A 23348-nucleotide genomic window follows, 5' to 3' on the forward strand; every position below is an offset into this window, starting at 1 on the left:
GCAAGCTGTACGACCGCAGCCTCGAAGCGACAACAGCTGCTAATGTTATGAGCTGGACAGCAGGAAAGACACAACAAAACACAGTCATTGTTTGTTCCTAATTATGTTCCCACTTGTATCACCAATGAGCACCTATCAATAAGTGCCACTTTTTTTCTATTTTTAAATGGTTTAAAACAATGGCATAAGAAAATCTAGTAGTATTACCACAATGAATAAGTAGAGGTCAATAACCTCACGTGAATAAAATACCGGTGTATATCCTTGCACTACCTTGGCTTACACTCCAAAGTCTTGAAGAAACCTTGTCCAGTTGAGCTGATAATTTGGACCTTCCTCAGGAAGGAGGCTCGTGGCCACGCAAAGACATATCTCTATTTTTGACTTTCTTACTAACGACTCGTAACAAGGTGTTTGGAAAAAAACTCCTTCCGTATTGTATTGTATTGTACTTTACTGTACTACACTATAGTTCCGCCCTGACTAATAATGACACCCAAACAATGTTGTTTCTGAACAGGTGGCTTTTTACTGTTACAAGTTGTAGCATGCATTGATCAATTGATTCCAGTCAAGAATATTTTTTTATACTATACCAATTGTACTACTTTGAGTCAAGTATTCTGAGTTTGTTTGATCTATAAATTCACGTATCTCCTATTTATAGAGCCTGTCCTGAGTTTTGGCTCTGATCCCGATTTTGGGTCATAGCCCTCCGATGTTTTGAACGATATTTTGCCAAAAAGTGCAACATTTGCTAATGAATTTAATGCTTTTGTCAGTTTTGTGTTTCTTTTGAAACAAAAATGATTAAAATCTCTCTCTCTTTCGTGTTTCGTGCTCTCTCTCTCTCTTTCGTGCTCTCTCTCTCTCGTGCTCTCTCTCTCTCTCTCTCTCTCTCTCTCTCTCTCTCTATATATATATATATATATATATATATATATATATATATATATATATACCGGTAATATATTAGTGGTGGGAGAAAAAAATCGATGATTCAATAAATCTTCTTTAATGACACTTCAGTAACTGAAAATTAAATCCCTGAATAAGGAAACAAAGAAAAGCACCTTTTAGACAATTAGACAAAGAGTGCTGACCTCAACCGAAATCCTGCCCATGTGTTTCTTTATGTCATTATTAATATATATTTGTTGTATGCTGGTACAAATTCATTATTCTTTAAAGAAAGCTTAATGTTTCTAAGAGTTTGATGGGGAGGAGCTGTGTGTTTGATTAATCTGACGATTTCCTATATATCGGCCAAACATATTGGTTGGGGTCCAGCTCTAACTGTATAATTATATTGGGTTTTTTCCCAATTTAGTCTTATACCAATTCCCAATTTTCCTCCCACACACGTGTAGGGCCTGTCCCTGCCAACACGTACAGTTGGTCACGTGCAAGGTTGTAGATGAGCACGTGTCTCCTCCTTTACACATGAAGTCACCTTGCACTTCTTTTCACCTGACACTACGGAGATTCACTGGGAGGGCGTAACACTTCCTACCCTTAAACATTGCCAATTGTGTTTGTTGGAGTGTCCAGCCAAGCCGGATGCACCATGGAGGATTCAGACCTCTACGGTAGACTCTGTGGTGTTGGGCAGGACTTTTCCACTGTTTCACCACACCTTTATAAGGAATCTCCTCTTTATGAGAGTGCATTAACTCAATATGTTCTCAGTCACATCCGACCCACTTTTGTAGAGCATGATACAGTATGCTATCAAGATTTATTCATATTTATTTATTCTTAATCAAATTAACAATGAAAGCAAGAATAGGTCCTGAATCAAGGCTGATATGTATCAAGGGTCCTATCGACAGTTGGGCCAGTCCTTTTCACACATCATGTTGCGGTTGATTAGAGAACAGGGTGATTGACCCTAGGTGACCAATGCCCTGGCCAGCGGCCAATACGGCTGCTCTAACTTTGAAGCACTTTGTGCATAGAGACCAATTGCATGTGAGATCTTGCATTGCCTTGGCAGGAGATCTGAAGCAATGATCACCCAGGTGTTCCCCCATGAGAACCCCCCTCAGCTGTTGATTCAGACCTTCCTGAGGAAGACTGATACATGTCATTCCAAAAAGCCCCTTTATTTCTGTCTGAAGCTTCTAAGAACCCAGTGTTTTGGAAAGAAAGCCCCTCTTCTCTGCTATAGGTCAAACTAATCTAAGTGGTGCCCAAACAATGAAGATGTCTTTCTCTATATACAGTACAGTTGGCTTTGCACAGGGTGTGAATGGATTAAGTTATGGGAAACTGAGGCTTCCTGTTTTTGTACGTCTTTAGTATTGTTGTGTTTAGAATTGTGTTTACAATTGAATTCCACAGTGTCAATCAAGATAGTGATCGGTGTGGTGTGTTTCAGTGTTATTTGTCTGCCTCTATTTAAAGGTATCCCTCAAAACATGACACAAGAAATGCATTTGCGTGGACCCGGTGGCACAGTGCCAGTCGGTAGCGCTGCCTGTCGCCTCACAGCTAGACGGTCCTGGGTTCGATTCCTGCTGGGGACGCGTGTCCTCTCCTCTGCGTCATCAGTGTTCATACCCTAGGTGGGGTTGGCGAAAGGGCCTTTCTGTGTGCAGTTTGCACGTTCTCCCCGTGTCCCCTAGGGTTAGGGTTCCCACGGTCATGAAATTCCTGGAAGTACTTTGAAATTAGAAAAAAAACATTTTCCAGTCCTGGAAAAGGTTTGGAATTTGTCAAGGATCCTGGAATTTATCAAGGGTCCTCGAATATTAGTAGGCTATGCATTGTTTTTGCTATTGTTTTTGTTAATAAAAACCTTTTTCCAAAACATGTATAACATTACACAAAATATGTAACATAAGTCGTTATTCGCCAAACAGGCAGCGTGATTACAGCCTAATGTGTACCAGTATGTGACAAAAATAACAGATCTACAAGCTCACAATATGCTGCAGCATGATCCTATGCCAATAGGATAGGTGGTGTAGCAAAACATTTGGCACAAAATTTGGAATAGAATTTTAGACTAGTCATGTAGTCTGTTACAAAATAAATTTGTAAACGCTTCAAAATTATTAGAGATGTCCCGATACACACAACATGCGATCACGACACTGGTATCGTTATTCGGTATCGGCTAACACAGAAATTGAGGTATCGGGATCGGATCGATCAGAAGCGAAAAAAGTGCGGTACATCCCTAAAAATTATACTGACATTTTTAGCTTGCGGCCCTTGGACTTTTGGAATTTTGCTGAGTGGCTCCTGAGGCATCTTAAGTTGAGTAGCCCTGCTATATTCTATGCTTTATTGTTGCTACACCGCCTGTCTTTGGGCATTGCACATAAACAGTAATCCTGGTCTCTAAACTGCCTCTCCCTGGCCCTGGCCAGCCGGGGCACCTGATGAAATACTGGAACTGGTTGGAATAACGTGTTCCTTCATGCTGTGAAGGAAGTATGCGGTCAGTCCGTTGCTCTCCCCTGGTTGGCAGAGGGAGTGTAGTGCCCAGGATTACATTAGATTTGATAATTGACACTGGGTGAAGAAAATGGGGTTACAAAATCGTGGGACAACATTTTAGATTAAAAAAAATTATAATAATAATAATTACTACATTTGCTCTCAGATAACATAAAATGGGGATACAGTGAAACATTCGGTATAGCTGTCGCCTCACAACTAGAAGGTCCCGGGTTCGATTCCAGGATGCTGTGGGTGCTGGGGCTGTCCTCTCTCCTCCACAGCATCAGTGTCCATACCCTAGGTCGGATTGGCCAAAGGGCCTTTCTTTGTGGAGTTTGCATGTTCTCCCGGACCCCGCCGAGGGGCCTGATTGAGGGGAAAGGAACTGGTTGGAAGTACCACGTGCTACGTCCTACCAGAGTGATTAGATGTAGCCTGCTCACTCCTCATGCATTGAAGGAAGCATGAGCTCAGTTTTGGGCTCTCCCCAGGTTGGCAGAGGGAGAGTAGCGTCCAGGATTACACTGGCGATTAGCACTGGGTGAAAAATGCGTTACAAAATTGTGGGATAAAAAAATTGCTCAGATGAAAATATAGTCCAACTTAAAAATCACGCCTGTGTGAACTGAGTGGTGCAACTCTGTGTGGGGGTCCACGGTGGGTCCCCGGAACTTCCAGAGTAGACGCACAGGAACGTGCCCAGGGTGCCAGCCCGGTTCCGGCAAGCCGCTCCAGAGTTACTGTGTGGGGGAATTAGCAGACACCTCTCCCTCTCTCTCTCCCTCCCCCTCTCCCTCTCTCCCTCTCTCTCTATAATTAGCAAGCAACAGTGCAACACTATCTCTCTCTCTGTTTCTAGCACAACAGCGCCACTTTTGCCCCTACTGGTACTCTAAACATAGGGACACGTACGGAACATGGACAGGGACATTGCTGTTCCTTGGAGTGGTTGCACAACTCAAAAAAAGTGCATACATCTTTTAAATAAAGAGCAACAATCCTACAGCTGAAGGTAAAAAATTATTCTCTGTGAAGTCAAGAGAAAATATGAACATGTGGCTGTTTAAAATATACATAGATGATGATGAATCTGATGATGATACATACATTTCAGCATAGATGTGTAAATAGGGCTGGGCAATATATGTAGTAGTATGAGACTTCTTTATATCATCTGGAATTTTGGATATCCTATTGTGATTCCTGGTTGTAGTCACCTAAGCACTAATTTAATGTTTTATTTTATTTATTGGGAGAAAAAAAGAAGAAACCCAAAATAATGATAATAGCAGATCTACGAGGTCACAAGGCATCACAGCTTTAGTTTTCAAAGAAAATTGTATTGTCAAAATATGATATTGTCATAATATCGATATTGTCACAATATCAACATTGCGGTATTTGGCCGCTAATAGTGTGATATTAAATTTGGGGCCCTATCTTGCGCCACCCTTGCCCTTCATCCGTAAACTTATTTGCCATTTTTTTAATATTTTGAAAAGCATTTTAAAATAGTTCAACTAGCCAATCTACACCGACACGTGCTTGTAGATCTGCTATTTCTGCTTTTTTAAGTATGAACATTTTTCAACATGGACACGATTATCACGAAATAATTATAGTGTGTGTGTGTGTGTGTGTGTGTGTGTGTATGTTCTCACAGTGCCTGGCTCATGTGGAGGCCTTCATAGACTTCAGTGAGGATGAGCTCATAGAGGATGGGGTCTTAAATCAAGGTAAGTGTGCACTTTGCCCACTTTTGTGCACAACGGGGGGCAACAATAACAAGACAAGACATTTCTGGGGTTAGTGTGTGTGTGTGTGTGTGTGTGTGTGTGCGTGTGTGCACGTGCGGTTGTGGGTGGGTGTTTGGGTGTGTGGGCGTGGGGGGGGGGATGTTCTCTCACATGCGAGGGGAATCCGGCTGGCTTTCCTGTTTGGAATCTTTACCAGACGATGAGTTAGTACGGCACACTGTAAGGAGAAGCGATGGACATCAAACTGCATAAAGAGCTGCTTCCTTTAGGAAGTGTAAGGAGAAGACCATGGGGACACTGGAGCCATTCATCTTACCTTCAAAGACAACACTGATGTCAGCAGCATCCACTTAATTGCCTCAACCTACACACAATGTGCAGAGTGTGTGTTTATACAGTATACGGTATATACATATATACCGTGTGTGCGTGCATGCATGCGTGTATATAGACCGGCCGACTTTAAACTCAGCATGGGTATTGCCAAGGAATGCGCAAAGTGAGAATTTATATATTCTAGTAAAACCTAGAAAAATCACTATGGCGGAGGGACCTTGTCATCGTTCTCACGAGGAACGATGAGGTTTTTATGGTTAAACCAAAGGGCGCTCTTGGAAGTGAAGGTCTTCACCAGACTGTGAAGACCTACCCAGGACTGTGTCAGTCCTGGCTATAAATCCTTGAAGCCAACAAACAGTATGTTTCATTGTCAAATGACTTACAAGACATTTGTACATAATTTGACAAACCCTTCAGTTCAGTTCAGTTTTATTTTCGGAATGGTGGACATACAGTTCATACATAAAGCACATTATTTATTATTTATTTTGAGTGTCAGTTGCTTATGTCCTGTCCGATATCCGAAAAAGGGCTAGGGAGAAGCCATAGGCTTGACCCTAGGCAGGAAGCAAACCATAGTCGCAGAGACCTCAGTGCTTGCAATCCCCCAAGAACACACAAGGCAGAGAGAGCCTCCTGTTGTCTCTGGCATGAGAGAAAGGACAATGGGCGAGTCCACAGGGGGTGCCCTGGGCGCGGTGGTTGCTGGGGTGTGGTCTGCGCTGGTTGGCTGCACCTGGCCGGCAGGGCTCTGCTCCATGAATGCGGTGCCCTGTTGGCCGGTTGTAGCTGATTCTGTAGCTGGTGATGGTTGCGCCTCACTGATGGCTGCGCCTGGGGCGCCCCTCCGTGGATTAATCTATACTGTAGCTGGAAGCCTGGATGAGAGGGAAGGGCAGTGATTTGACCAATCACTGCTCGACCCGCCAACTGGAGTGTTGAGGTTTAAAACACTCTAAGAAGGTTGCTGGAGACCACCTGATGACCTCTCTTCCAGGCCAAGACTTTATCAACAAGAAATGTCGAGCTGCCAACTTGTGCTTTGCACACAAGTAGGCCATGAATGGCCTACTTGTGTGCGAGCAGAGCGTGTAACCTACTGCTGACTTGTGTCAACTTAAAAGACGAAAGCTGGCCTGGGCCATGGCTCAATGGTCTAGGCACCTTGGCTGGTAATCCAGTCTGGCAGTGTGCCGCGGGTTCTACTCCCGATCCCGACGGCCTTTACTGCATGTCTTCCCCCCATCTCTCTCCCCATTTCCTGTCAGCCTACTGTCTGTCCCTCCATAAAAAATATAAAATAAAGGTGAAAGCCACAAAAAAAAAACATTTAAAAAGACGAAAGCTATAAACAAACATTTAAAATAAAACTTACACCTATAGAAAATAAAATTCCTTTCCTACAACTGTCTAAAACAGGTGTCAAGTCTTGTTAGTGAGTCTCTGTAAGTCTCTGTCCCCTGCCAGGCCAAATAAAGGCAGAAAAGCCAAAAAACGAATCTTTAAAAATAAATACACAATCCCTGATTGGCCGAGCGACGCCACCGGCATACGTGGCCGAAACCAGTAGCCTGGCTAAATAAGCCAGACTCAAATCACACTGTCGTGTGGTATTTGAGTCTGGAGATGCTGTGTATGGATCTTGTTTCCCGGGGGGGCGGGTTCAAACATTTTCTCTTTGACACAATTGGTCAGAGCTACTGTCTCAAGCATTGAACATCACTGTACCAAAGCCCGCCCATATTGCATACCGTGTCACGATTGGCCACACCAGTAATCTGGTGTAGGAAATGGGCGTACAATTGAGCCTCTCCAGAACGTAATGCGCCGGCAGGCAATTCGGTCTGGCTGATTCGGTCTGGCTTATTAGCCAGGCTACGAAACCAGTACTTGCGCTCTCTCCGCAAGTAATTAGAAATGTATTTATAATCGCATCTTTGTATTTTCAAACTAAGTGCAACAAATGTATGGCACCCACCATTTTTGACTGGTGCTAGCCCCTCCTATATTCAGCTATTAGTGTAGATTTTCGTTTTGCACAATTGACAATGAATGGAGAATTTACATCACTAGTCCTTACCCGTTGTGAGATATTTGCCCCCCCCCCTTGTGGCCGTGAAGGGTACTGCGCCTGGGTGCGTTTGTAATTGACTAATAAATAAATTAATAATCATTAATGTGTCAAATCGAAAAAAGGGTTCTTACGCCCTCCATATTCATATGGTCAATGCCTGTGTGAAAAGTGGGAGTGATTGGTGCAGGCAGTAAGGAGTAACGGCAATGTTTCTGACAGACACACACACACACACACAGACATTCGGTTAATTATAGTATGATATGATATGTGAACGAGCAAATCGGCTATTTTCGTCCTATTTTACATTCCCTCTGACAATGAATGGAGAATTTTCGTCATATGTGTCTATGATGATGTACGATGATAAGAGCGCCCCTCACTTCACACGGTGTGATTTTTAATTTTTAAAGAATCTTTTTACATCCCCACAAATGTGTGTTTGTCAGGGTGTAGGGCAGGGATTTCCCCTCAACGCCCACGTCAGACAGCTGTCTGACGTTAGCAAGGAGCGTGATCTTGTTAACACAATATAGCCCGGGAACAGATGTTTGTTTTGGATGCATATAGATGCATCTTCCCGTTGGCGCTGGCATGAGCCGACACATATTTATAGACTAATAACCATAACAGGAGCCTTACGGTATTTTGCACTGTTATCAGTCACCTGCACAGTTAACATAAACATACACGTTCAAATCCTTAATGTAAATTTAACTCTGATTGTCCACTGACTGTTATATGGTTGAATTAACATTGAATAATTTACTGTGTATGAAGCGATAATAAACTAGTAAATTAGTGTTCTTTTCACCCTAGACCTACAGTAAAAGATAAATTCATATTTATACGGGAATTTATACGGGAAACCAATTTACCTCATGAAATTATCTTTTGCTCTGTTGTCGGGTAAGGAGTCTAGAAAAATAATGTTGCACTATGTTTTGGCAACTATTCCTCTGAACAGCAGAGACTGTTTCCAAGGCCAGGAAAGTAAAGTTTAGCTACTTAAACCCTATAGAGCGTTGCAGTCCCGCCCCCTCGAGAGACTCGGAAAAGTAATCCCCGTTCATTTTCCTCATAGACTTTTCAGAAAGTATTTATTTAAAGACGTTTACGCCGCGGACAAAGCCAACTCTTGTCGTGACAAATCATGACAACAAACTACATTTTTCGGGCCAAACAAAGAATTCGAAAGTAGAAAAAAATGGCAGGTTACAACACATTTTTTGTTGTTTTTCTTCTTTGTAATTATTTGTTTGGTCCAAAATATTGTGTGTTGTCATGATTTGTCACGACAAGAGTTGGCTTCGTGACAAAAAGGTCAAAAGGTCTTTAAATAAATATGTTTTGAAATGTCTATGGGAAAAATGCATTGGGATTCATTTCCTGGGCCTGGCGTCGTCATGAAAGGGGGCGGGACTGCGACGCTCTATTGTATACGTAGTTGACCGGGGTCATTTTTGCGAATACCAACGAAGTCGCCCTTTTACCAACTCGCTCCGGGCGTATAGCCGGCGGAACTGTTCAGCCTGGTATTCGTAAAGTAACCTAAGTAAATTATGCTTAAACGGTTAAACCTTAACCGTTATTCCTAACCTTAACCTCAGTAAAACGGTGCCAAAACATAACCCTATTCCTAAACTTAACCCCAGTAAAACTATGCCTAACCCTAAACTTATTTCTAACCTTACTGTCAGTAAAACAAAATAAAGAACCTCCGCATGAGCGGTCTGTGTGAAGCTGGCGGAATAAAACGAGGGCGAGATGGATTATGGGTGACAGTACCTGTTACCCTTTTTGCCCGGCCAGAATAGGGTTCCTGGGGTTAAATGACATTAAACAGGAGGCAGTTGTGGCCTAAAGTTTATAGGAGCATTTGTTTGTTTGTTAGTTTCCCTGGACCGGCAAAAAATATATATCTGGGTAGGGAAGTGAATAACCAACCCTCCATCAAGTGCACGGAACCTCCAAAGGAGCTGCTCCAACTGTATGTGGTTGTAACTGGGACCCAAGTTTTAATGTGTATGTCGGTGTGATTGTGAAAAAAGATTAACAACTACTTGGTATTGTCCTCTGTTCCTCCGTCCATATAGTGGACAGCTCACTTAGAGATCTGCAGGCAGAGATAGAGAGACACCTGAAGGATGAGAGGAGGGGCGAGAGGCTCCGCAGCGGAGTACATGTGGTCATCGCTGGAGCCACCAACGCTGGGAAGAGCAGCCTCCTCAACACACTCTGTGAGCACCTACTGTACACACACGACTGCAAAACCATTAGTGTTACCTTAACGCTGAGTGTAACAGGCTTTTACACGTTTTTTTATCTCACGACTTGATTCTTAGGACATTTCTTAGGACCCACGTTCTTTCTTTACATTTGTCCCTTTTGACAAACCTACAGATTAATTTAGGTTCCAGAGCTTTAATTTGGGATTGGGATATTTTTATTAATTTCCACAAATGTAGCACTTATAATGTGGGAGATTCTCGCACACATTTTCAGCAATATTAATAATAATCATCAGCCAACGTGAATACGGGGGGAGGAGTGGCTGGAAGTGCTCTTGTTTTCCAAGCACTCTGTCCTTCTCTCCAGAGTGGTCTGTCTCTCTCTACAAGGCCAGAGGATCAAAGGACGACACACATCCACATACCATTTAAAGGCAGGTGCTGAACTTCAAACGACAAACAGAAGAAAAAGTTTGCACACTGTAGCTCCCTTATGAAACATTTATTTTGGTTACCACCTGAGTGGGCTGAGCAAGCACAAGTCCCCCCCACCCTCCCTCAGTCTCTGCTTGTGCGACGGTGTCGCACAATGAAAATAGCACATGTATACTATAGTAAAGCTTTCCATGCGCTGTGAGCTTTATTGTCCATTAAAGTTGCATAAAATGGATAGAATAAGATCGCGGATACAAGTAACCGTAGAGTTTTCTTAGACAGGTGGCTGGCGTCCCTCTTAGGGATAGGTTCAGTCACCAATGCGAGACTGAGTATAACCGCTGCTCCTTCACATGGAAAGGAGACAGTTATGGTGGTCTACTACAAATATATATATATTATTTTATTTAGGGTAGCCAATACATTTTTCTGTTGTATAATCCTACTGACACACCTACCAGTGAAGAGTCCCCACCAAGAGGACGTCAAGCCTCCATCCTACTCCTCCCACCCAACTCTCAATTATAAGACTGATGGAAGTGAAAAACACTTCACTTTACCTAGTCTTCCTGGAAATAGAGAAATATTCCACCAAGAGTACTCAAACGTATTCAACCCAAAAAAGGTATTTCTCTCTGGTGAAACCAGAGAGGTAAAAGACTCTGAAAGAAGTTGACACAGGAAACCGTGTAAGCAAAATCAGAACTTTAGTAAATTCTTCGGTTCAAGAGTTGTTACAAGAAATGACAAAGCAGCAGGAGAGAGCTTCTCCGTGCGGTAAATGTTCAGAACCCCGTTACATCATTTTTCACAAACATATATACTCGAATACAGGTCATAGATACAGAATTCAGTTGTCACATTGCAATAGGTTGACCGGTGATTATCAGAGTACAGCGTCATGAGCGTCCGATTGTGTGAATCCTGTTTTTGACTTTAATCAAGTCTTTGATTATAGGATTCTGTTGTTGACCCGATATCTCATAGGGTGAGAGGGTGTTTTGGTCCTCATCTTTAGAGCAAAGTTTGTTTGTCAGGTCATGCGTCATATTTTTCCATCTGGAGGGATGACAGCTGATAATAGAATTAATAGCAAGCAAATATGGATATAGAATCACACTGGGTGACAGGGCAGTCCTGTCCCCAAATACAAGGTCATTTTTAACATAGAAATAAGATGTGAACAAAATACCAAAGGAAAATATCCATCAAAGACAAACACACTTAGAATGGGAAATAGTAGGGCAAAATGGAATCGGTATGTTGTTTATACTAGTCCTTACCCGTTGTGAGATATTTGCCCCCCCTTGCGCCCGGGTGCGTTTGTAATTGACTAATAAATTAATTAATAATCATTAATGTGTCAAATGGGAGTGATTGGTGCAGGCAGTAAGGAGTTACGGCACTGTTTCTGACAGACACACACACACACACACACACGGACACACACTCAGACATTGTTAGAATTATAGTATGATATATTTGAACTTTGTAATGTTTGTCTGCAACGCTCTTGAAAACAATGTATTGCTTTGTGGGTTTGAGCTGACAGGTCCTTTTTATGTCAATCAATCAAGTCACTTTAATTCAAGTGGCAGATGCCAATTATTATAATTATATTATATATTTTAGTAGCATGTCATGTGGTCTACTTGCACAGCCTATGTGATCTACTGGTAGATCGCAATCTACTTTTGTGCACCCCTGGTGTAGATGTTCGACAAAGCCGGTTGCACCACGTTGGATTCGAACCCACATCCTCCGCGGTGGAGGGCAGGCTATTTACCTCTGTGCCACTCGAGTGCAGTACGAATGCTTTCTGAGCGTCTCCCTAGGGCGGTCCTCTGGGCACCTTCCACTGTGAGGAGGCGTCTGGGTAAACCAAGAACCAGATGTGATTATATATCCACGTCTTGGGATCCCCCATCAAGTGGCTAATGTTGCCCGGGAAAGGGAAGTCTGGAACTGTTGCCTCTGCAATCCAGCTCCGGATAAGCGAATGAAGATGGATGGATGGGCTTTCCAAGGAATAGTATAGGAAATACAGTAGGAGACAATGTACTGTAGGAACAGAAATGCACTGTAAGCACACTGGCGATCATTAATCATGAAAAAAAAAGGTTTTACAATCATCATATTCATATATCCATATAGCACACCCAACTGCTTACACTCTTTCCCCACGTGTTTGAAGAAATGTAATAGCCTCCCATATCCTTGATACCTAAAAAATTACAAATGGGGTCTACCAACTTATGCATTTGTGTATACACATTTCATGTTTACCTAATGAAACTTGTATACATGTTTACAAATGTATGAAATGTGCCTCTACATGTTTGAGATATTACATCCTGAGGTCATTTGGCATGCATTTAAACTAAATGAAGTGGTGAGTTGGCGGGAGCACCTCACAGCTTCCTATCAGAATAATGGGCATATTTATCAGACTTCAGATAAAATCCTGTTATTGTTTCCTATTTCACTTACTCTTCCCCATGGCCCAGGCTCCCACTTGGTCAGCACTGACAAGTATTAATGCATTGCCTGTGTAGTCTTGTGTTGGATGCTTGTACTGTAGCCAAATTGCGTAGTTCCTGATAATAGCTGAAGCGGAAAGGTCAGTTGAGCATAACCTGTATTGTATTCCGAGTTTTAAGAACATTAGTAGCATTACATGGATGGTTTTAAAAGGTGTCTTTAAAGGTTTATTTTGTATATTCTAGAAGAAAGTTGTTTTCATTTACTGATTGATATGGCAAGATTGTACAGTTCTACTACTACTATTTCTTCAGATTTTACTTTTACAGGCCATTGTATAGATGTTGCCCTAATCTATTTGTACTTACTTACTCATTTTATTTTGATTATTTTAATTCAGGCCAGCGGCCAGCAGCAATCGTGTCCCCCATCGCAGGAACCACCCGGGACGTAGTGGAGACGTCACTGGACATTGGAGGATTCCCTGTCGTCCTAAGTGACACCGCTGGTCTCAGGGATAGTGCTGACCTGGTGGAGAGAGAGGGGGTCCGCAGGGCTCGGGAAAGGTAGAACTTAGAAGATATGCCATGTCTGACCATCCTTCTGTCTATGTGAGGAATATAGTACTCAATCACTTTATGTGATTCATTTGATTTCTCAACATTTAATTGTCTCCACCAGGCCGAAGGCATGGGGGGAGAGTATGTTTTGCACTCCGTCCGTCCGTGTGTCCGTGTGTTCGTCCGTCCGTGTGTGTGTGTGTGTGTGTGTCCGTGAGCAGCTAATCTCGGCCACCGTTAACCCGGTCGATGCCAAATTTTGCACACACACTCCCTGGATGCCAACGATGAACCTCTGCCCCAAACTTTCCAGAACGGCCTGTTATAGCGCCACCAGGAGGCCGCTTTGTGCAAAACAAGTTTTTGCACAGTACACCTACAGATTTTGTCCAAACATCGCGCAAATTGGTACACAGTCTCTCTAGAGCCATTCAACGAAACCGGTCTTTCAGATTTCTCAGACTCCATCCTGATTGGTTAAGATTGGCTTCCAAAGTTCACAGGAGTGCTCAGTTTCAAACAAAATTCTGCAAATCATGAACACATCGCGTGATTTCCGTGAAATTGTGCACCCACATTCCCACTAGGCCGAGGACGAAATGCCACATGAACAATTTCAACTCAGCCTCAAGGTGGCGCTATAACTGGCCGAAAAGTGTTTTTACCTCTAACTGCACGGATCTGTGGATAACTTTGTATGCCAACTCCCTAGAGGCCAAGGAAAAACCTTTGCCTGGAATTTTTCACATCTGCTCATCCTGGTGGAGACCTGTGCCCAGAAGGGAACTTTTTCTAGTTAATTTGTGTATTGAGGGTTTTTTCATGTTTTTCAAACTATTTGTTAGTTTGTTTTGTTGTTGTTTTTTGTGTACGAGAAACACACAAACAAATTCGCTTTGTGTCTTCAATTATATCCACCAGGTCACTGCCCTTGGTTATGAACATTTGAAACTACAGTACATAAATGAAGGCTGAAATCTGAAATCTCTGACTTCCTCTAAAAGTCAGATCTTATGAGATTGCAATGTAAAGAATCGATATCCGGCCCCTTAACGGCACGTTTTCTTTTGTTGAATTTTCCTGGCAGTACAGAACAAAAAGACAATGTCCTCGAAACAAAGAAAGGAAGAAATTATTCAATGTTTCTTCCTCATATAGGGTTATATTTTGAAAATCCCTGTGACATAACATCCAATGTTTATATTTACTAAGTCTCGGTTATAAATACCTGCTGAGGATAAACATGTCATGGGACGTCACGCGATGAAGTGCAAAGACTCGGTTACATAATAATATGTAGTAACCTTAAGTGGTACAATATACGCCATACATTTTCACAGATATGTTAAACAAAAATGGACATATCTGACTGACCATTCCTTGACCGCTGTTTCCACTGTTTACACCAGGGAAGAATAACAACATTTTTGAGACTGGAGTCTCACTCCTCCATCATAGTACATAAGCAGGAGAACACTCAAGACAGACAAAAGAATACACCCAGTGACACTTTTAACTTGACCTTTATACAGACTTATACCCCCCCTGACCAGGGAAAATGCTCCCATCTGATTGGCTGTCAGGTGTATATTAAAACATTAAAATCTGATTCATAAATCACATCTGTAGTCCTCACACTTTCAAGATTAATTATTTTTTCTTCAAAATAACAGATGTAAAAGCTTGCAGCGCAGCACAAAGTGACGTGCTGTGAGCTTGTATATCTGCTATTTTTGAATAGCCAACACAAAAATATAAAATGACACAGATACTTTCCGGTTATAATGGCTTAATATTGGATAAAGGGGCACTTCAAACATTGTCCCAGTTAATTTAATCTTAAATAAGGTGTACTTGTCGCATGTGGAATATATGTAAAAAGACTCAACAGAAAATATATTTACTATAAAAATATAATTATCTCCATTTTTCCAAAACAAAGAGAACAGTACAAGCAGCTACAGTAAACGTTGGTTTGGCATGTTCCACAAGACCACTAACGACATCAATGCAATATAACAATAAGACAATGATAATGATAATATAGGATGTAATAAACGAGGACAATAAAGATGAAAAAATAAAATGTTGGCAATAGTACAAAAGAACATTACTTTAGCAATGGCAAATATCCAGAATATGGGGATACGGATTAGAATGTGCAGTGAAATATACCTTACACAAAAAAAACACATGCACACGCACACACACACACACACACACACACAGGCACACTCAGATGCGCTTGCGGTCTTACACAAACAGTGAGTAGTAGTACATTGGTCCAGCATGCTGACTGTGTTCCACAGGCCTAGCGGGGGAGCAGCTGCTGCTCCAGGGTAGGAAGTGCTGGAAGATATTGTGCTTTTGGGGACTTTCTGTCTAGCCCATTCTGACCTGAGATCAGATCTAAAAATGTCTTCTACATCCTGACAGTTTTCTGAAAAAGCTGTTTCTATGTCAGTCGTTCTTCGATTTTTCAAAAATAGCAGACCTACAAGCTCGTAGCGCGCCACTCGGTGGCGCGCTATGAGCTTGTAGATCTGCTATTTTTCAATAGCTAAAGCATAACATAATGCTAACACCAAAAGGCGTTCTCGCCCAAAATGTGCTAGGCAGCAGCAGGTCATAGTTCTTGTGACCCGGGCTAGGACAGGAAGGAGGTGGTAAGTGTAAGCATCCGCTGTTGCCACTGACGTTCCCTCGTGGCGGGGAGGGTTAGGGTGACATGGGGAGGGGTGGGGGGGGGGCTACCGCCGTTCCGCCCAACCAAGGAATCTCAGTAGTGGTCATATTCAATCAATTAAAAAGAAATTACATTTCATAAGCGTACATGTGTGTGGCACACAAAAGTACAGAATAACAGATCTAGACGCCCAAAGGTTCAAGACCTCTGATCCACGGTGTCATGCACAGCCTGGAGCTGCTCCTGTGAATGACGAACTTACTTTGTGGATATATATAGTATAATCGTTTTTTGGCATGCACAAGAAGCTGACCGAAATGTGCGTCAACCATATCAGCGCCACATGTCCAAGTAGAATCTAACTGGAGTCCTGTACTGTCCTTCCATCTCTCTGCCCTCGCTCATACCTAAATAAAAACTCAAAACTGCGTAATTATAGTTGCTGACAATTTAACATACAGTAGAACTGAGCTTATCTCGACAGAACTGAGTATTATAGCATTATCAGTTATGAAGCAGAATCATTCAATCTGTGTCTTATTTCAAGCCCTGATTTCAATATAATGATGCATTTGCACTGTCCTATGTTTTAGTATTTAAGAGAGTATTGAATGGTCTCCACTCTAGAGACCAGTCCACTCTCCACTCTCAGGGCATCACTAGAACATGTTTGCATACTGACAGTCCTGCAGTTCTCACGTCCCCATACTGGGGCAAACATTCCACGGAAATAGAATATCTAAAACACCTTGCAACGCATTGTGAGCTTGTCGATCTGCAATTTCTTTTGCCAAATGTTTTGGTGTGGAGGGTGAAAAATCACACTCGTGTGAAGTGAGGGGCGACCACTGTATTTCTATTGGCCACATGACTACTGCCCTAAACAAACATTAAAAGTCCATAGACTTGGCTACCATTCGATGTACGTCATAAGTGCTCTAAACAAAAAAGCCCATAGACGCAATCTTCAAAAGTCATGCATTGGAGGTGGCCTAGTATAGCCCCCTGGGAAACTCCAGTCAATGTAATATATAGTGTTTTAAGTGGTTAAGATAAACAACCAACACAGTATAGTATGTGCTCATGAGAAACACTGCTCAAAGACAAAGGGCATGTCACTCTTAACAAGTGATATTATGTAAAATACATCCATCTATAGTACAGTTCTATACTGTACTTTAGATGGATGACGCAAACACTCAGACATTCTGTTTTGGACCTCTGCAGTATTTAATCAAAGTGAGCTTACAGTACATCAGGAAGAATGTCCTTGAAATAGAATAGGTGGGACCTCAACCCAGAACCCTTCTCTCTCATTAGTCTTTAAAGCAAACAGATCCTATTTTTCTTCATTATTCCATATCTAAATAGTGATTTATTCAATTAATTAATTTGTCTGATGTTTTCAGTTTTGTTAAACCAATCATTGAAACTGTTTGTTTTAAAACCGTTACTTTTTCAAATAGGGTAGGCAAAATAAGTCTCAGCTTCAGACTACACCTTTTCTGGCCACTAACATCTATAATGTAGACTTAACTGTATGATTGATTGATTGATTGATTGATTATTTATTTTCGTGTCCTGCACACAATGTGCCCAACCCTCATGGGTTTAAAACAACAAGTGAACCTCGTTTTCAATTTCACCAAGTTCACGGAACAAGCAATATCTCTCTTCTTCAGGAGTGGCATTAAAACTGCCAGTCTCCAGTGCTAATGGTAATGTTCCTGACCGTATTTGTGCACAGAGAGATTGTTGTCTTTTGTTTAAATTATACTTCACATAAGGTTCTATATGTATATGTCTATATGTCTATATGTATATGTCCATTACATGTCCTGTATGTATGTATCTGTTAAATGGACTGAAATAAATAGTTGAACTAATCCATAGGTGCTCATGAATTAAGCTGTCAGAAACTCAGAATACTGTCTTTCCCCCCAGGGTGGAGCAGGCAGACCTGACTCTGGTTGTGGTGGACGCCACTCAGCTTGGTGCTGACATCCAGCGGGCTCCAGCCTTCCTTCAAGCCCACATCAGAGGAGTCTTGTCCAGTCAAGAACTCTCTGAGTCTGGTACTGTTGTTTCCCCACGCATTTTAAATCATTAACTACATTTTGTGTCTAATGAGTTTTACTAATAGCAGACACACAAGAACCTTATCAATAGTAGTATGGCTACAATAGCCCTCTTTGGGGGGGTAACTTTTATTCACAACAGTATTGTTTCCATTATACATTTTATGAAGAGATTCCCTCAGAACGGTGTGTCTTGGTGCTGAACAAGACTGACCTGGTTCCTGAAGAGCAATGGCAGAAACTGGAGACCGAACTAAATCAAAGTGCTGGTCTCCCTCCCGTCTGTCCGCTCTCCTGTCAGACTAAAGCAGGAGTGGAGCACTTCCTCACAGTGTTGCACCGCAAAGTCAAGGCTCTGTGAGTACACTTATGACTCATCTCATTCATTTAGAACGTAAATGTGTCCAGTTACTTATGGGGAAATTATATATTATGTTTGTTAAATGTATTGTTTATAACAAATTTGCTATTTTGACAAATATATATTTTGTCTTTGTCATTTAAATCCTTTATGACAAATCTATTGCTTACATTAAAATGGTGCAGTTCCATTGTTTGGTGCAGTTCCTGTTATTAGCTGCAGCAGTATGAATTTTGGGTTAACTATCCTAGAGTTCTCAACGGGTTTGAAAAGTTAAACCTGACCCTTAACCCAAACTGAGTGAATTGAAGCTAAAGTATGGCTGCAAGATTGGTTCTGACATCGGATCACTATTTTTTAACTGTTTGGCATGTTCAAGGAAGTGCTTTTCTGTCTGGGTTCTGTAACATTATCTGGGTTTTGTGTGTGGTCAGCTGTCCTCCTTAAATGTAATTCTCTTTAAAGACTACTTCACTCATTTTCATATAATTGGTCGCTTATTATAATATGGTACCATTTTTGTCTATTCACACAAGAAGACAATATTGGTTATGAACATTAGTGAGGACTAGACCAATTATATGAAGATAGGTTGAAAATGTGTGAAGTGGTCCTTTAAGTAGTTCATTTTCAATAAGGTCCTTTCATGTTCTCTTGTTGTGTCTGGAATAGATCGGTTAATTTCCATAAACATTTTGCATTAGTACAGTTTATTTTGAGACACTTTGATGTGACTAGCCTTAATGGGGCAGCTGGGGATCAGGGGATGGAATCGGAAGGATCCGCCATTGTGTCCCACCCTGACATTGTGACGAAGTGCATGTCCTTGAGCTGACACTGAACCTCTAACTGCTCCCTGAGTGCTGTTCAATATCTGCCCACTTGACTCCACCTAATAGTTAGGTTTGGTCAAATGCATAGGACAAATTCCAGTTAGCTTTTTATTTATGTGTTTATTTGCTATGGACAGAGCATAGCTGTTGACACTCAGTCGTGCTGTGTGGACTTCGGTGACACAACCGGTGATTCACACATGTGCAACAAGGTTGACACCTCGATGTCCCGGAAAAAGCAAAAATGTACGTCATCGTGCTGCTCAGAATTATTTTTAACAAGTTAACATGGGCAGGACTAGACGTTATTCTAGGAACAGTGTTCAGGAGTTTTAACATATATTACAGGAGAGAGGTGGGGAACTTTGACACAGTGGCATCAACAAGACCAAAGAGCAACAACTAACTAACTAAATTCAGCAGTGCATTCAAATGAACTCACTGCGGCTGTGCTCCTTTACTAAATACCCTGTTAAACTGAAAACTTGCAGCAAAGTGCAGAGAGGTTTGCAGCCCTGGCAGTTATTCAAAGCTATGCTTAGTAAATACAGAGTATGTATGTATGCATGCACTATTTTGTGTAAAAACAACTGATTATAATACATACTGGGATGTAACAGCTGTCAAATCATTACTTTTCTCAATTTAAAAACTTTAACTTTAGACGTACAGTATGTATTAGAATAGATACTGTAACATTGAGCGCATAAGCAAATTACTCTCTCTTTGACTGTATGTGCTCAGTCGGTTGCTTCTACTGTTTGTATCTTCATAATCCACGCATTCATCACATCCCGGATTGACTACTGCAACAGCATACTCAATGGCACCACCTCCAAAGTCCTCAACAAACTACAACACTTTCAAAACTCCGCTGCCCGCCTGCTCACCAGTACACGCTCCAGAGACCACATCACACCCGTCCTCCACGACCTACACTGGCTTCTCGTCAAACAAATAATTCACTACAAAATCCTGCTCACCACCTACAAAGCTCTCAATAACCTGGCTCCCCCCTACCTCTCCGATCTTCTTGAACCATATGTTCCCCCCCGCTCCCTCAGGTCCCTGAAGGTCCGCAAGGCCAAGTACCGTACCTGGGGGGACAGGGCCTTTTATGTTTCGGCCCCCAAACTCTGGAATGAACTCCCCAACCATCTCAGAGCTGCTCCCTCTCTCCTCTCTTTCAAAACCTCACTTAAAACCCACCTCTTCAGAATAGCCTTCCCCAGTTGAGGTCTCGTTTATCTTTTTATCCTTTTAACCCTGTATCTGTTATGTTTTAGCTTTGATCTTTTTTTTTCTTAATAAAGTCTGTTCCTGGTGTTCCCATGTAAAGCTTTGGGTATTTAGAAAAGCGCTATATAAATCTGAGCTATTATTATTATTATTATAATATGTGCATTGTGCAGAGTCCTTAAACTACTGTACTTGACCTCTGTAGGTGTGGTGACCCTCTGTCTGGTGCTCCCAGTCTGACCCAGGCCCGCCATAGGGCCCACCTGCAGCAGTGCATCGCCGCCTTGGCTCAGTACCAGCGGTACCGAGACACAGACCTGGCACTAGCAGCAGAGGGTGTCCGCTTGGCCCTCACCAGTCTGGGCCGGATCACTGGACGGGTCGGAGCCGAGGAGATCCTAGATATCATCTTCAAAGACTTCTGCATTGGGAAATAGCCAGACGAAAACAGGAAAATCGACTTATCATGAACCTCGGTAAGGGGACACAAAGGAAGGCTGTATCAAAATCAGCATTCTTGTCCCAGAATATCGGTGAAATTGAAAGAGAATGGGTGCAATGAGTGCCAGTATGTGTCAGTGTAAAAAGGGGAAAAGGCACATTCTTTGCTGTAGGAACACTCACTGTTCACTCAGGATGAAAGAGAATGTAATGGTTGGTTCTTTCTTTGTAGATGATACTTTTTAAACATAACTACTTGAACCCTAGCGTTCCTTTGTGATGCGTTGTGAACTTCGTAAATCGTTATTTTAACGAAGATAATTGGTGTAGGAGGAAAAAAAGACGTTGGGCAAGACAAGTACAGACCCCTGGGGGACACCGATCCCAAAAGGGGCTCCACATCCCAACAGTAGGTTGTGTGCTAACAACTTATAAATATTAATAATTTACGGTTAGGAAATATTTGTGGTTTTGACCTCAGTGGCATTTTATTTATACTTTCATATATACTTTTCTTTCATGATAGACACTTTTACTGTAGTGTTTATTTGGCTGCAACATTCAAAACAAAAACAACGTTTACTTACTCATCACAAAGTGTGCTGAAGCCGATGTAGTACTTTGTGTAACATTAGACAGTGTTCTACTACTTTATGCACAGTAAACATTTATTCCAGCAGTCCAACAGACTAGTAAAACCATGAGTCACCCTTACAGGTTCACTTTTCACACTCAGAGTAAAAATAACACTCAGGATTACAGTGTACTGTACATCTGTACAAGGCTCTCTATCTCTTCGCGCCACCTTCCACCATGACTATGTGACGTAAGGACCACAAGCCAAGGTGACCCTGCTCCTCTTCGTTCAGAGATCCACTGTGTGGGAAAGAGACATTGTTGGAGGCAGTGCTGTCTGTGTCCTTTGTTTCCCTGTCAATCTGGCCTTGATTAAATATTTATGTTTCCTTGTTGAACTCCTCACCCTTTCCCCCGGTTGGCTCCTTCTCTCCAAGACTCTGACGACATTGGTTACCTTGTGCACCACAAACCTTCAGCCTCTCTCCGTCTCTGAGACTTGAGCTAACCTCTCGTCCTCTTTCCACACAGTTCTGTCACCGCTTTCTCCCCCTTTCATCTCTTTGCAGATTTATTACAGGACAGGAGGGGTTCCAGCTAAAAGTAGTACCTGGTGCTTTTAAGGGCATGCCAACTATGGCATAAACCACACGCAAATGCCAAGATCACACGCTGTCACTGTATCCCTCCCTCTGTATCCCAATACACTGGAAATAAGTTGACTGGGCTTGACATCAAACTCAATAACATTGTGACAGCCATATTTCCAGCCCTACATTTTACACGTGTTGTTTGCTCTCACTACCTGTCACAAATTACAATGGCTTGTAATTGTGATATGTAGCTTAAGCTTACAGTTTCATTTCAATCTGAATGTCATGCTGTATGATTGCATCTTTCAATGTGACGTGTAGATGATGATGATATTGAATTATCTATCTATTATCTAATCTAATGAACAGCTGGTCTTTTCAATATGTGTAGTAATGCATTGTAGCTGATGAAAGCCCATTGAAAGCACTGTTCCTGCATGCATTCATCATTAGTGTCTTTTAATTGCCAAAGTCCTGACATTTATTGTTAACCAAATGTGAGCTCAACTCTGAAGTGTTGACAAATAAAAATTAAGTTCCCCTGTTAAGTTGCACTTTTATGGGGGTTTATGGTTTTATGGGGAGGGAAATGCCATTGTCACAAAGCTAGAGTGGGTAGATACATTTTCTGCAGAGAGTACTGCTCTAAAACAGAGAATTCACTCTACCCATTCAGCATGCATGGTTCCTTCCCACCCATCTGACCACTTAACACGGCAGCCAGTCAGCCGCCGTGTTAAGTGGTCAGATGTGTGGACTACGTGCATTTTTCTTGCTTCCCATGAGCAGGTTGGTTCATTGTGAAGTGAAGTGTCCGAAAGATGAGAAAAACGCTATAAAAATGCTGTACATTTTCCATTTACGATCTACACTCTACAGCACTCTACGGTAGTGTAGAGCAGGAGAGGTAAAAGGGAATGAAACAGGATTGAAACAGATCAGATAATGGAAGATAGATACATACATAGGCTGTGTTGTAGCATGTATGTACAATACATGCTGTTTAGAACATTAGCATCATATGCAGTTGTGTACAGAAGTAAACACACTATTGTTATTGAAAACATTACATTGATTTAAACCTTAATTTAAAGTTTTACATTTAAAATTTTTAAGTTGATTTAATTATTGAAGCCAAATTACAGCCTGAACTATTGTGGCACTCAATTGGATGATAATGGGAAATCCTCATTTGAGGATTGAACTTGAATGGT

At 41.9% G+C, this 23348-nt stretch overlaps 1 protein-coding gene across 1 annotated transcript in view; it reads left to right on the forward strand.

The window, feature by feature from the left end:
- Positions 1–22935, forward strand: part of gtpbp3 (GTP binding protein 3, mitochondrial) — a 35955-nt gene extending 13020 nt beyond the window's left edge. The window contains exons 6-11 of the mRNA XM_083768176.1: positions 5114–5186; positions 9717–9860; positions 13168–13333; positions 17958–18088; positions 18262–18448; positions 20730–22935. Coding sequence (XP_083624302.1) covers positions 5114–5186; positions 9717–9860; positions 13168–13333; positions 17958–18088; positions 18262–18448; positions 20730–20961 — 933 coding nt within the window. The 3' untranslated portion in view covers positions 20962–22935. The remainder of the gene's footprint in view (positions 1–5113; positions 5187–9716; positions 9861–13167; positions 13334–17957; positions 18089–18261; positions 18449–20729) is intronic.
- The last annotated feature ends 413 nt before the right edge of the window (positions 22936–23348 follow it).

This window comes from Protomyctophum parallelum, assembly GCF_964188405.1.
Source record: "Protomyctophum parallelum genome assembly, chromosome: 6".
Classification (NCBI taxonomy): domain Eukaryota; kingdom Metazoa; phylum Chordata; class Actinopteri; order Myctophiformes; family Myctophidae; genus Protomyctophum; species Protomyctophum parallelum.